This window comes from Perognathus longimembris, chromosome 2 (assembly GCF_023159225.1).
Source record: "Perognathus longimembris pacificus isolate PPM17 chromosome 2, ASM2315922v1, whole genome shotgun sequence".
Classification (NCBI taxonomy): Eukaryota; Metazoa; Chordata; class Mammalia; order Rodentia; family Heteromyidae; genus Perognathus; species Perognathus longimembris.
The window spans coordinates 47,054,606-47,069,310 of record NC_063162.1 but is presented as its reverse complement, the minus strand read 5'-3'; the positions used below and the strand labels follow the sequence as shown (position 1 = coordinate 47,069,310).

Genomic DNA, 14,705 nt, shown 5'->3' with positions numbered 1-14,705 from the left:
AGGGAAGTTTTGGCTTCTGGGAAGAGAGGAGGTTGGGGAGGTGGGACAGGGGTGGGGGTGTGGGGCAGGGGTGGGGGTGGGGACAGAAGAGCACGCACATGTGTGTGTGTGTGTGTGTGTGTGTGTGTGTGTGTGTGTGTACCACTCAACCTGTAAGCAGCATGGCCCTGGCTGTCCCTCAGTCCTCAGCTTTTGTAGGGAAAACACTCTTCTAAGCCTGGAAGGTCAGGGCACAGGGAGGGGGCCTTGGGGACCGCCAGGGCCATCACTCTGCCTGTTCCCTCCCACTGCCCCTCTGTGTGTAGCCCCTCTCCCTGGTAACCTGGGGGCTGGCAGACACTGAATAGCAACCTGTTGGCTGCCCTGGCCATGCTGATCACACCATTCAAACTTCCAAGGGGGAAGATGAGTGTCTCCACCAGGCCTGGGAGGTGGTTAAAGACCTTGCCTGCGTCCCTGAGAGGGCTCCAGGGAGATGGGCTGGAGCGAGGCAGAGGGCTCCCCTTTTCTCCCACCAGTTGCCATCCCTACCCTCCCAGCTGTCCCCTCCCCCAAGGCAGGCCCTGACTCTCCCAGTGTCCAACTGGTGAGCAGGGGACAGGCCCCTTTCTGCAAGCCTGGCTGGATGAGGGCACAGCACTGTGGAGCCCAGGGTGGGCTTGGCTGCAAGTCTCTTGGTCCTCCACGTGCCTCCTTGGACAACTGAGACTCGTCTCTGCTGTGCTCATGTGGCCCTGAGGTCAGTGTGGGGGACTGCAGGGAGAGCCTGGCAAGGGCTGTGGGTGGGACCCTTGCTGGGGGCTTGGGGATGACAGGAGATTGTGCTTGGTGGTCTCTCTGGCTTGCGGAGAGTGGCAACAAGCCAGTGAAGGGCAGTAACCGGACTGCGGGCTTCTCTGCTCTCCCAGACCCTGCTCTGTGGAACTCTAAGGGAAACAAGAATGTTCTAGATGGAGCTTGCAGATATGCATCCAGGGAGAAAGCTGCTTCCCCTGCTCGAAAGACTGTCCCCAGCTTGGCCTTAAGGCGCTGTGTTTCTGGGACCCAGCAGCCCTGGTTGGGGGTGGGGGGTGGGGGGCTCTACCAGCTAGGCCCACCTTGAGCTCTGGGGGAGGTGACTGGTTCTGACAAGAACTTTAGAGTCCCTGGCTGCCACAGGAACTGCTCAGGTGCCATCACAGCCCCACCTAGGTTCTTCCTAAAGCAAGATGCAAGGCCTGCAGACAGGAGCCTCTCTGCCACTTTTCCAGCCCATTTGCAGGCTCTGCACGAGTAGGGTACAGTGTCTCCTAACTCCTTCCTCACTTGGGCCAAGCATCGGCCATGGAGGCCGGAAAGAGGCTGCTCTTCTTCCCCTGGGAGCGGGGCGTGGGCCACACCCCATCCCTCCTCCTGCTTAGACTCCAGGAAAGGCTGACACGTAGGCTGCCCAGCCAGAGTGCACTCTGGGCCTGAAAGGCGGAAACCCTGGGCAGCTAGACGGGCATCAGAGTTTCCAGCCACAAGTGGCGAGGTGTCATTTTCTGTCTGGAGGGGCTGGGAGGGGTGGTAGTAGGGGATGGATGGCAGGCGGTAGGAAGCTCTGGATGCCCACAGTTGGCTGGGCACAGGAGCCGGGAGTTAGGTCGTACAGCTGCTGGTGAGTGCCAGGGTGGGGTGGGGGCTCCCCGGTAAAGGATTGAGTGATGGTGCTCCACTCACCACAGCCCCGTGCACAGCAGTGGCAGGACTGAGCCTCTTCAGCGGGGCTTCGGAGCTGAAATCTTGACTCCTGAACCGGGGCAAAAGCACACTGCCGGCCTGGTGGGCAGAAACTTCTCCCAGCCCTGCCCCCAACCGGTCTCACTCTTCAAGGTCCAAGAGGGAAGATGAGCTTTCTTTTTGGTGATATTGAGATTTGAACTCATGGCCTTAAGCCCTTTAAGCAGGAGCCCTACCACGGAGTGATGCCCCCAGGTATCAGGTTTAAGTTTCCTGTCCTAGGTTTGTAGAATTCAAAGACTACAGGTGCTAGTCTAACAAGCTGGATGGATGCTGCTCTGTGTGTGTGTGTGTGTGTGTGTGTGTGTGTGCGCGTGCGTGCGTGCACTCCAGCACCCAGTACTGCGTTTAATGTGTTTGTTTAAAAATATTTGAAAATTCATTTCAAATTGTTTTAGAATCATGTTTATATGGTCTTTGCAGGACCTGCCTCCTTTTCTTTCTTGCCTTAAATAAATTTGAATTAGATGTCGATATTTAAACATCAAGACTGTCTGCCTTGAAAGAAAAAAAAAAAGCCTAGGTTTCTGGATTCCCTTTGGGAAGCCAGAAGAGCCCAGTACAAAGGGCCTGCATGGCAGTATTGGGACCGTCGACCTGGGCTGCCCACCTGCCCCCTTGGATGGTTCAGTACCTGGCAGCCAGGCCTGGGTGTCAATCATCTGCCCCCTCCACCTGCTCCATCAAAAGCTTAGCCTGGTTTTCCATTTTTAGGGACTAGCTGCTGGAATGCTTTTTTTTTTTTTTTTTTTGGTGTGGGGGGGAGCTCACAGCTGGTGCTCTACCACTTGAGCCACACCTTCACATCTGGATTTTTGGTAGTTAATTGGAGATAAGAGTCACCTGTCCAGGCTGGCTTTGAATTGTGACGCTCAGATTTCTGCGTCAGCCATTACAAGTGTGAGCCATTCGTATTCATCTTGGGATGATCTTTAATGGTAATGGAAATGCTGGCAGGAAAATGATGTCCAACCCTGCCCTCCAACTCCTTATGGCCTTACTTCTTATCTGTCCTTGGAATAGCTCACTGAACTCAGAGAGAGGGTTGGAGGTCAGAGGTTTGGGAAGTATGTAGCTAAAAACTGAAGTCAGGAAATCTGGTTCTGGCATTTGCTTGACCATTAGCTCATAGGATAGCCTTGGGCTTGGCCTTCCCCTGTTTGAGACTCAGTTTCCTTGGAAGCAGGTTAGACTTGACCCACAGAGTCAACCGGCAACATAAGGTTGGACCTGTGGGGGGTGGGGGAGGAGTGTGGCACTCTGGGGACAGCTACTAGTACAAGGCAGGAACTCAGCCTAGTGTGGCCAGTGGTAAAATTTAGAGATTTCAAGAAAATTCTCTTGATTTTGTTTTTGTTTAATATGTGTAGAAAGTAGTCACAGGCTGGGCTTTAGTAGCTCACACCTATAATCCTAGATACTCAGAAGGCTGAGATCTGAGGATCAGGACTGAAGCCAGCACAGGCAGAAAAGTCCATTGGACTCTTATCTATAATTAACTAGCAAAAAGCTACAAGTGGAGGTGTGGCTCAAGTGGTAGAGCACCAGCCTTGAGAGACAAAGTCAAGTGAGAGCATGATGCCCTGAGTTCAAACCCCAGTACTAGCACACACAAAAAGGTCACAATTAAGAACCCTTTTGGGGACAGGGGAGGGGAGGGAAAGTGGGAGAAAAACAAGGGAGGGGGTAACTATGTTCAACAAGAAATGCAATCATTGCCTTACATATGTACCCCCTCTGTACATCACCTTGACAATAAAATTAAGAACCCTGCAAGGACCCATTGAAACACACAGTTGGCCCTGGTTCCACAATATTAGCATTGGACCACAGGGAAGCCCCTGTCAGCTCACGAGAGCATCCACGAATCTACCACTTGCTTCTGGTCACAGAACAAGTTAGAAATGGATTGGGTCCTAGACCCTCTGTTTTCAGGCCCCAAGCTCTTGTATTCCAGGAGAACTGATCTTACAGGTGTTTGAAGGCACCAATTACTCTTTTGTTTCCTGCATGGTAGATGAGCAGGGAGTGGAGCAGAAAGCAGCTTGAGTTCAGGCCTATCTCTATCATGTGATCAGCACTTAGCTCTGGCAGCTCCCTGGGTCTACCATTCTCACCTGTAACAGGGCCACAGTGAGATCTAGTTTATCAGTGCCCTCTCACCTCAGTGTTCCCCAGGTATGTCTCTCCCTGCATTGGTCCAGCAGATTTGCCTGAGTCTCTGCCTCCTGTCTGTTGCAGGCATCATGAACACAGAGAGCCCCCGTGTCACCAGCCCCTCAGGTGCCAGCTCTCCAACCTTCCTCACGGCTCCGGCCACACCTGGGCCTCTGATGGAGATGGCAGGCCCCGTCCCTGTGCTCATCGCCCTGGCCTGCATCTTCCTGCTACTGACCTCTTGCCTGCTGTTCATGACACTCTGCAAACCTACCGCACTGGACCCGGGTCACCGGCAGGCACGAGAGTGCATGCCACACCACCCTGCCAGCCCCAGTGAGCCCCGGCTCAGGCTCTGGAAGCGCCTGGGCTCTCTGCGCCGCTCTCTGCACAGCTTTGGGCATAGCCGGCCAGCTGCCCCACCACGTCCTCTGTCAGGCCAGGAGGATAACCAAGGTGCCAGTGACCGCATGGAATCCACCAAGATGTGACAGGTGTCCACACACAGGCCCTGGATGGAGTCCAGCATCACAGGCTGCAGCAGGACAGAGGGCCCAGAACCCTGAACCCCACTCCCACCCTCTAGGGTTTCCCTGTGTGCCCACCCTGTGTCCTTTCTCAGAGGTGCCAGAGGAGAGGACTTCTTCTCTGCCAGAACCCTGCTGCTGGCGAACAGATTCCTGGAACAAGGGAAGAGCACCCAGAGCCACTGAGACCTTGGCCTAAGGTCTCCTTCTGGAAGCCAGGCCCCACCATTACTAGGAGCAGCAAGCTGGGCTTCTGCCCTCTTTCCAGGGATAAAGTCCAGCTCCCAGGAGAGGATGAATGGCCAGAGGCTGTCCCATCCCTTTCCCTTCTAAGTAGGATGCTCACCCACACTGGGGTGGGGTGCTGCCCTGGGCCTATGCCAACTCAGTGCCCCAGGCAGACAGACTCTAAGGATTCCTCTCCTTGGACTTCTGGCCCGCTGGTCCAGGAGCAGCCAGCACCCTCCTGTTGGACCAGCTGCCTGGCTGCAGAAGGAAGGAGGGGCAAATATGCAATGAACCTTGTGATCCTGGCAGCCATCTTGGCCTTATTAGACTTATTAGATCTGGACATGGAAGTATAAGGCCTCTGGTTTTTCTTTTTCTGTGTAATGAGGCTTTAACTCTGGGTCTGGATGCTGTCGTTTAGCTTATTTTGCTCAAGCCTGGTACTATACCACTTGAGCCATAGCTCTATTTCTGGTTCTTTGGTGGTTATTTGGGAATAAGAGTCTCCTGGACTTTCCTGTCCAAGGCTAGCTTTGAACCATGGCCCTCAGACAGCAGTCTCCTGAGCAGCTAGGATTATAGGTGTGTGCCACCAGCACCTGGCAAAGACTCTTGCAGCAGGAGTTTGCTGGGAGCCTGTACTGCCCAGGGCTCCTCCCTGGGACCCCACCCTTCCCCCAAGGAAGGCTTCTGTCTAAGCAGGCCTGGTGGGGCACCACTGTGGCTGTCTGAGCTGGAAGAGGAGGTCTAGCTTTGCAGGATGCTTCTTGCAGGGTTGGGGAGAAGGCCCTGAGACCCTGAACCACTCCCTGAGAAGCAGAGAGGGGCAGGGGAGCCCTATATCACTGAGGGACTCCAGGATTTCAGTCTGAGTAGTGCCACATGAATAGAAACTAGTTCTGCGTGGGTCATGGAGAGGGCAGCTCTCCTCCCCAAGAGCTGCTTCTCCTTCCCTTCGTGTTTAGCTGAATGCAGTCAGCTGGTCACTTACTATTGTCCCCTGGCCAGCAGGCTATTCTCTTCCTAGGGGGTGGGGGTGCTGGAGGGTGCAGGGAGGTTGCTGGAGGTGGGGTGAAGGGGGCTCTCGAAGGCCTCTGCATTCCTAGGATGGGTGAGCTCTGGGTCCTGATGTCTGTCAGTGAGCTAGGGCTACAGACCACAGATCCTGAGGCCAGAAGGAAGAACTCTTTTAGAACCAGAGTTTTGTGCATGTCTGTGTTCCCAGAGCCTCCATCTCCTGCCCGTCAGCCCCTCTGGGTCCCAGCACAGGGAAGCAGGTGACCTCCTGGCCTCCAGCGCTTCCTCTGCTCCCAGCCCGGGAGCCAGCCCCGGTGGGCAAGCCTGGCTCTGCTGTATTTGGCTCGGTTGATGATGGAGTGGAAAGCTCCTGTAGCTGGTGAAGAGAGCAATTCATTCCATGCTCCCTTCCCACCTAGCAACCGAGGCCTGGGGCAGGAGAGTTAGGTTTGCAGGCTCCTCCTCCCCTGCTTGCCCTGAACCCCAAGCTGTGGCTCCTTTCTTCTTCCTCCAGCTTTCTTCCCAGAGGGGAGCCTTGGCCAAGAGGCTGTGAAAGCCGCTCTGTTCTGGCCTCGCTGGGTCCTGGCCCTCTCTCCCCAGGTCCTTTCCAGGAAAGTATAACCTCCCCTTCTTCCTGCTCTGAAAGGCCTTCTGGGGGTGGCAAGGGCTGGGGGAGGGAGGCCAAGGCCTTTCCTGTTTTCTGGGGAGACAAGGTCTGTCCTCAGCTAACACAGCCTGGGGGTTCACTCTCCCTGGGAGTTGGGGAATCCTGATCCCTCTTTTCCCATGAGACACAGTCATGTGCCTGTCCCCCTCCCGCTCCTGTCCACCCTGTCCTGGGGGGGCCCCGGGCCACCTGCCTGCACGATGCTGTGGCCCTCGGGGATGTCCTCTGGGACGCTGGCCTCATAGCTGCTCTGCAGAAAGATGGGCCGGTTGTCGTTCACATCCAGGACAGTGACAAACACGGTGGCTGTGCCTGTGTGGCGCTTGCCTACAGGGCCATTGTCTGTGGGAAAGAAGAACAGGGGTCAGCCGCTGCCCAAGGGGTAGACTTCCTAGGCTCTGTATGCTCTGGGGCACCAGAGATGGGGCCTGCACCCCCTAGCCTCTGTAAGGGGGGGGACCCAATTATCCAGATTAGCAGTGACACTAACAAGAGCTAATGCTTACAGACAGTCTTCTAACTCGTGTCATCCCTATACTAACCCTGTAAAACAGGCAGTCCCCAGCAGTGCCACTCAGGATGGAGAGCCCTGGGAACCTGTGCATGTGAATTTATTTGGAGAAAATTTTGTATCTTTGAAGATATAATTAAACCTCTTGAGAGCCAACCATTCTGGACCATACACTTAATGATGAGTGTCCTTCGAAGGGAAGGCATGCCGGGTGCGGTGGTACATGTCTGTAGTCTAGGCTTCTTGGGAGGCTGAGGCAGGAACATCATGGGAGCCAGCTTGAGACTAGTTCAACAGGGTGAGAGCTTGTCCCAAAGAGAGGGAAGGAGTGAGAGATGGAGAGGGAAAGACACATAGATATACACGTGGAAGACTAGGGTTGGGAGAGACAAGGAATGCTTCCCCCACCAAGAGCTGAGGGTCAAGGAAGAATCCCCCTTTGCTGGGCTGTGGGCCTGCTGAAAGAACCAGGAGAGAACCAATTCCTGTTGTTTTAAACCACCAAGGTTGCAGTAATTTGTCCCAACAAACCTAGGACCCAGATGCAGGTGGTGAGAGCATCCTACTCACTAGCTGTTGGCAGGGCCAGGGTTAGGGGCCCTGGAGAAACACCTGGGTAGGTCCATCTCAAGAGCCCCTGTCCTCTATTCTGATCACAGGTAATGGGCAGAGTGCAGACAGAACCACAAGAACTTCTGATGTCTCAAGAGAATGGCTGGGCTGGGAAGGTGGCTTAGTGGTAGAGTGCTTGCCTAACATGCATGAAGCCCTGAGTTCCATTCCTTAGCACCACGTTAGCAAAAATAAATAAATAAATAAATAAATAAATAAATAAATAAATAAATAAAATAAAGCCAGAAGTCGCGCTGTGGCTCAAGTGGTAGAGTACTAGCCTTGAACAAAAAGAAGCCAGGGACAGTGCTCAGGCCCTGAGTTCAAGCCCCAGGGCTGGCAAAAAGAAAAAGAAAGAAAAGAAAAGAAAAAGAAATAGCTGGGCACCAGTGGCTCATGCTTGTAATTAATCCTAGCTTCTCAGGAGGCTGAGATCTGAGGAACATGGTTTGAAACAAGCCAGGGCAGGGAAATTCATGCATGAGACATCAAAAAGCCAGAAGTGGAGCTATGGTAGAGTGCTAGCCTTGTGAGAAAAGCTCAGGGCAGTGCACTTAGGACCAGGAAGGAGGGTGGAGGAAGGGAGAGAGAGAGAGAGAGAGAGAGAGAGAGAGAGAGAGAGAGAGAGAGAGAGAGAGAGAGAGAGAGAGAGAGAGAGAGAGAGACATCTGATCTTTGGAATAAAAGCTCCAGGGTCTTAAATGTGAACACCTAATTGCTCCTCACAACGGGGGTCTACAGATGACTTGGCTGAGGTCCCTCAGTGTTCAGGGACACAGGCCCTTCTTAGCTTCTAGACCTAAGCCCTGCAGGGGTTCTGCAGGAATGCCCCAGACCCAGGGAGCTGGTGAGGACAAGCCAAGGTCCAGCTGTTGGGCTGTGCCCCTAACAAGAATGAGCTATGCCCAGAGCTGGATGTCTCGGCCAGGGTCACCCGGTGGAGGAACAGGGAGGCTGGGGGTGGCTGGGAACCACAAGTGACCCCATCCTTCTTCCCTAGGCCAGCTGGCCACAAATTGGGGTGCAGTCACCTGTCCCAGAGTGGCTCCCGTTGTCCAGTCTCCCAGCCTTCTGTCTGCCCCCGCTGAGCGCTTGCTGATTTTTCCCAGTTAGGAAGCCCTCTACAAGGTTAGGGGCTGAGACCACTGCTACTGCCAGGTGATGCCTGAGGCCAGGGCTGGACTTGGGTGACAGCTCTCTAGAGGCAAGATGGCCACTCAGCATGGGGAGAGCTGGGCAGAGGTATCGGGGATGGCTGGTTGGAAAGAGAGGAATGGCTCATTCCCTTTATACCTAGTACCCTCCACAAGCACTGAAGTGCGCATCCTTAGGAGGACCAGGGGTCCCGGGGGGACCAGGGGTTCCGGGGGCGGGGGGACACGGACTTCATCACACTTTTCTCTCCCTCTAGAGGCCCCATAGGCACACTGTGGCCTGGAGACCAAAGACAAACTTCTAGGCATATACAACCCAGCCCTATATGCCTGCCTTCCTCAGTGCAGACAGCAGACAAGCAGACAGATAGATGGATGGACAGACAGACAGGCACACGTGTGTGCGCACACACACACACACACACACACACACACACACACACATTGCCAACAGAAGCCAACCGGAGGGCTTGTGCTGGGAGTCTAGGAAAAAATAAACAAGTCTCCCCAGGTGCCGCCCTTGAACTTGGGAAGATGGAAAGGTAGAGACACATGGGGCCTCCAAAGGGGGCAGAGCAGGGAGCCAACACACAGAGACAGTCAGAGTAGAGAGCTGAAGTCCTGATGCTAACTCCAGTCATGCCTATAGTGGGTAGATTGGACCTATGAGCCTTATTGCCAAGGCCATGTTTTCAAGTTTGCAACCCAGAGAGTCTTGCCTCAAAGGTGGCCTTAGGACACTTCCTCCAGGAAGCCTTCCTGGACTCTTCCTGCCACATTTCTGCCACCCTTTGTGCCTGATGCTCTTCTGCTATTCCCTCCACCCTCCCTTCCTGCTCGTTTTGCCTGATGTACAGTGATTGTTCCACTTGCCCATCTCCACTTTCCATCCCAGCTTCTCATATGCAACATGGTGCACAAACCTCACCGCTTGTTCATGCTCACTGACACTGGGTGGACATCCGTGACCTTTCCTCCCCCGGCCTCCGGGCAGAGGTCAACCTCTAGCTTCCAGCTAAGCCCATGGAAGCCCCCCTTTGTTCCCGTGTGAGCTCTAAAGGGAACAAGCAGGTTGGCAGCACGCAGGGCACTGGCACGCACCGATGGCCTCCAGGACGAGTGTGTACGCGGCCGTGGTCTCTCGGTCCAGACCCACCACCGTCCTCACCACAGCATCGCGGTAGCCCACGCTGAACTTCCCATCCACGTTCCCCCCTGCAGGCAGGAGAGAAGGGAGCTGTGGCTCAGGTGGCAGAGCTCTGGGCTGGGGGGAAGGGAGGTGCACCCCAACTCTCCTCCTGAGTCAGGAAATGCCCTGTGAGGGCACATGACAAACCCCTTTTACCAATGGAGAAACTGAGGTCCAAGAGCTGTGCCCAGCCCAGCATGAGCCCAGAGGTTCTGATGCGGGTGTAGCCTGCCTGGGCTGATGTGTCCAACATTTATGGAGCACCTACTGTATACCAGATGCTCTATGAGGACCAGTTTGTTTGGCCCCCACACGAGGCAGGGGATGGGGGAACTCTTTGATGAGCTTCCATGTGCTGCCCTGAGGCTGGGTCTGTCCTCTCCCGCCTGTCCTGAGGAAGTGGCTGAGCAGGCCGGGCCTTTTCTATGAGGCCAAGGACTTTGGGGTCAGCTGAGCATCCCCCAGACCTTGGGACGGGGAATGGGCTCTCTAGGTGGGGATTCATGCAGGCACCGAGGATGGAGATAAGGAACAGGTGGATAGAAACAGGTTTGTCTGTCCTCCTGGGTGACCGGAGCCAGGGAGGGGCCTCCTTGGGGCTCCCGTGGGAGACTCCTCCCCTGAGAGCTGGCAGCAGTGCACTATTCTGTCAGCAGAGGGTGCTGCCACATTAGGTTTGGGACCAGGGCTTGCTGAGGTCCTTGCACAAAGTGACTGAAAGCTGGTCTCTAGGGGTACAGAGGAACACCTGATCCAGTCACAGGGCCCTGGGAAGTCCAGGAGCAAATCCTTGATGGGGGAAACCTCTGAACCTCTTTCTCATGCTTTACCCCCTCTGGAAGGAGTGGGGCAGACCTAGGAGGTGGCACCTGTGATGAAGTAGCTGAGCTCCGCATTGAGGCCCACATCGTTGTCTGTACAGTTCAGCCAGACCACCCGGAACTCGCGTGGCACATCCTCAGACACAGACACATTATACACGGCTGGGAAGAAGGTAGGTGTCTCATCGTTCACATCCAGCACTGCAGGCAGAAGGGGATACGGGCTAGGCCTGACTCCTGCTTTAGACATCCAGGACCCCCAAGAAAAGGGATTTCCAAGGAGGGGTGGGGGTTCACTGGTTCCAAGTGGCATCCATGCTAATGCCTCCTACATGAGTACAGAGTTCCTTCTGCCTGATGGGGCCAGGGCTAGGCTGGCCAGAGGTCCAGGACCTCCCATAGGCCCTCCTCATGCTATCAAAGGGTGGATAGAAAATTCTAGAGCCCCTTTCCCCTGTGTAGCCTAACAAGAGCAATGATGATTATAATAATGACAGTGTTGGAGACCATATCTAAGCTCTTCCACACACTGAGCCCACACTAAATACTTCCTATCCAGGACCACATGCACCCCTCCCCATGAGGTAGTTGTCATCTGATGTGCTACAGGTAGATAGGTAGATAGCCCAGGAGTGGCTGAGCAACTTGCCCAAAATCACACAGCAACAAGTGGAAAGGCTATGGTCTCCCCAGTGTGTGAAGGGGTCCCAAGGAAGGGACTGGTTTTCCTCAAAGCCCCAAGGTTTAATTTCCATGAACGATAATGTTTTTCTGCTGAGTGTTGGTGACTCATGTCTGTAATCCTAGCTCCTCAGTAAGTCTGAGATCTGAGGATCACAGTTTGAAGCCTGGGTAGAAAAGCCCATGACAGTCTTACTTCTAATTAACAACCAAACAAGCCAGAAGTGGAGCTGTAGCTCAAGTGGTAGAGAGCTAGCCTTGAGTGCAAAAGCTCAGGGATAGTACTCAGGCCCTGGGATCAAGCCCCAGGACCAGACCCCCGCCCCCCACTTTTTCCAGCTATGCAGGTGAGGCTTAGTCTGATCTGTGAGCTCCACAGTGAACTGGCCCCACCCATTGGGCTGTGGCATCACCAGGAGACAAGATAGGCTCACTGATGGTGTCTTCTGCTGAACCTTGGAGAGAAGCCCTCTAAGGGTCCCCTCTTAAAGGCTAGATTTACTCCCTGTCAATCACTGGGAAAGAAGTGGGTCCTACCCAAACTGTACCTGGTAACTACAGGTGATCCTGGGACTCATAGGAAAGAGGCCAGAGGCTCCCTGACCTGCACTGCCTCTGGGGTCCACTGGGAAGGGCCAGAGTTTGTGCCTGCACCAGGCCAGAATGGCCAGGACAGACCTAGAGCGTGCCCCTGACTCCCTGGGGCTAACCTTGGCCCCATGGATACATCCTCTGTCACCAAGCACTACAGACACTCTTCCAAGTGGATGATAATTACACCCCTGGCTTTGTAGCAGGGTAAGGAATCTGGGGCTGGGGGTCCTCTCGCAGGCAGTGCTGCCTGGGGATTCCACACCCACAGGGCTGGCAGAGGTCTGGCTTACAGCCCAGGGAAAACCCCTGGCTTTCCTAAGAGCATGGGCTCCACACTTTGCTGGTTGCTCGGGCCTCTGGGGGTCAGCACCCACCTAGGCCTTCTGCGGATGCGAGGATCGGGGGCTAGGAGGGGTGGGGGCCTTGGTAGGCAGTGGGGCCTACAGAGATAGCCGGGAGGGGGACCAGGCTTGGCTGGCGTGGTGAGGTCAGGCACGTCATGAATTTGGATGCTCCCATTGGAGAGGGCACCGCCGTATCCAGTGTAAAGCCCCAGTGGGTATGGATCCCACCCCATGGCACCAGACTGGGCCTGGCAGTGGGCGGGAGGCGGCCCTCACCGCGGACAGTGAGTGTGCTAGTGGAGCTCTTGGTGGGGGTCCCCGCATCGCTGGCCACCACCCGCAGCTGGTACTCGGCGATGCGCTCCCGGTCCAGCTCGGCGGTGGTGAGCACCACACCACTGGTGCTGTTGATGACAAAGTCCATGCGGGGCCTGCCCACCTGCATGCGGTAGGACACTAGCCCGTTCAGGCCCTCATCCAGGTCGATGGCCACCACCTGAGGAAGAGGAGTGGGGGCGTGAGGGCTAGGGACATTGGGACTAATGCTTCTCCCCTGGGAACACACCCGTTCAACCTCCAACCTGGACCCTGTCCCCAGAGCCTTCGAAGGGACAGCCTGTCAGAACTGAGGGGTGCCCGGTCCAGCTCTGCTTCAGAGGCACAAAGTGGGAACCAGGAGTGCGGAGGGGGAGGAGGAACTTTCTAGGCCCCAAAGCCTTCTCCTCCAAGCCCTGCTCTCTACTTAGGAAGCCCTCCCTAGTTCATTCCAACAGGTCCTGTGTCTTCTAGTGGGCTCAGCAGTCTAGAAAAACCCTTTTCTTTTGGTCTTGTAACACTGATTGGTGGTACTGCTTCAGCTTGGAGACGCCTTCTGGTATTATGGTCAGATCTTGGCCTCCTGGGCTGCCCTTGACAGGCTTGGAGTAGGGATGTCAAGATTAGCTTTTAAGTCATTTGAGGATGTGGGGTGCTGGTGAGGCACGCCTCTACTTCCAGCTACTCAGGAGGCTGAGATCTGAGGACCAGGGATTAAAGCCAGCTCGTGAAGGAAAGTTTATGAGCATCTTATCGCCAACTAACCACCCCAAAGCTGGAAACAGAGCTGTGGCTCAAGTGGTAGAGTGCTAGCCTTGGGCACAAAAGCTCAGTGACAGTGTCCAGGCCCTGAGTTCAAGACCCATGACTAGCACAAACAAAATAGCTACTTGAGGATGCTCGGCGTCAATGGTTCACATCAGTAATCCTACTCAAGAGGCTGAGATCCGAGGATTGCAGTTCAAAAACAGTCCAGTCAGAAAGGTCCATGAGACTTGTATCTCCAATTAACTAGCAAAAAGTCAGAAGTGAAGCTGTAGTTCAAGTGGCAGAGTGCAAGTCTTGAGAAAAAAAAACCAACTGAACAAAACAAAGTGAAGGGACAGCAGGGTGCTGTGGCTCATGCTTGTAATCCTAGCTACTCAGGAGGCTAAGATCTGAGGATCTCAGTTCAAAGCCAGCCAGGGGAAGGAAAGTCTGTGAGACTCTTATCTCCAATCAAACTACTAAAAAGCCAGAAGTGATGCTGTGGTTCAAAGTGGAAGAGCATGAGCTTTGAGCAAAAGAGCTCAGGGACAGTGCCCAGACTCTGAGTTCAAGCTCCAGGAGTGGCAAAAAAAAAAAAAAAGCAAAGGGACAGTGTCCAGGCCTTGAGATCATTGGGTTCTAAGAACAGATGACGCTCTTTCCAATACAAGAATTGTTTTCAACCAGTCCTGACCAGAGCTACACAGTTGATCATAACTTTGGAGTAAGCTTGGCTCTCTCCACGGGAAGAAATGCACAATGTACGAGCGGTGCTTTGGTGCAGTTTGCCCCACCTCCAGGGTGGGAGCTCACTATGTCCATTTTCTTTGCACATAGCTCTAATTCCCAGGAAAGTTCCCTTGCAAATCCAGCAACAATCTTATTGGCTGAGGCCCGGGATGGACAGGGGCCGCTGCTCTGGGAGGACTGTCCTCACAGCCGTTTTCCAAGTCCTGCCCCAGCCTCCTCGTGAGGCTCAGCTGCTTCCCCCAGGAACCAAGAGGGGCACTGGCCCGTGTCTCTTTCCCCTGCCATCTCTGAGTTTGGGGTTCATTTGCCCTCACCCCACACTTCTTGTTTGGGAACTCCTCCCTGGGGACTGGCAGCCGTCCTGAGGTTGGGGTTCTCCCTGCTGGAGCCTGGGAGAGGGTTCTGAGGGAGAGACTGTTTCCGGGAGGCAAAGCTCTCTGTGTACCTCTTACAGGTGAAGAGACTGAGCCATGGTGGGTAGGAGCAGGCTACGAGGGCCACCCACTTTTTCATCCTGACGAACAGCTGTGCCTTTGGGTAAGAACAGGCTATCCCAACACAAGCTGTGCCACAGCTCCACGGCTCCTGAGCACTTCCTGCATCCCACGTGCCAGGCTGAGTGCCCTCTGC

General features: G+C 54.7%; 2 protein-coding genes across 5 annotated transcripts in view; one reads left to right on the top strand and one right to left on the bottom strand.

Annotated features, from left to right (window-relative positions):
- The window catches only part of Cdh23 (cadherin related 23), a 360,605-nt gene that overhangs the window by 91,756 nt on the left and 254,144 nt on the right, over positions 1 to 14,705 (bottom strand). For all 4 annotated transcript variants that reach the window (XM_048338969.1, XM_048338966.1, XM_048338967.1 and 1 more), the window contains exons 24-27: positions 12,540 to 12,759; positions 10,693 to 10,845; positions 9,736 to 9,849; positions 6,551 to 6,699 (exon numbers count right to left, since the gene is read on the bottom strand). In XM_048338969.1, coding sequence (XP_048194926.1) covers positions 6,551 to 6,699; positions 9,736 to 9,849; positions 10,693 to 10,845; positions 12,540 to 12,759 — 636 coding nt within the window. The remainder of the gene's footprint in view (positions 1 to 6,550; positions 6,700 to 9,735; positions 9,850 to 10,692; positions 10,846 to 12,539; positions 12,760 to 14,705) is intronic.
- C2H10orf105 (chromosome 2 C10orf105 homolog) lies at positions 1,324 to 4,409 on the top strand. The gene is made up of 2 exons (XM_048334340.1): positions 1,324 to 1,420; positions 4,003 to 4,409. The coding sequence occupies exons 1-2, from the start codon at positions 1,324 to 1,326 to the stop codon at positions 4,407 to 4,409; spliced, it is 504 nt and encodes a 167-aa protein (XP_048190297.1).

Coding starts and splice junctions, on each gene's coding strand:
- C2H10orf105 (XM_048334340.1), top strand. CDS start 1,324: ATGGAGGCCGGAAAGAGGCTGCTCTTCTTCCCCTGGGAGCGGGGCGTG. Junction 1,421..4,002: donor ACTCCAGGAAAGGCTGACAC/GTAGGCTGCCCA, acceptor TGTCTGTTGCAG/GCATCATGAACACAGAGAGC.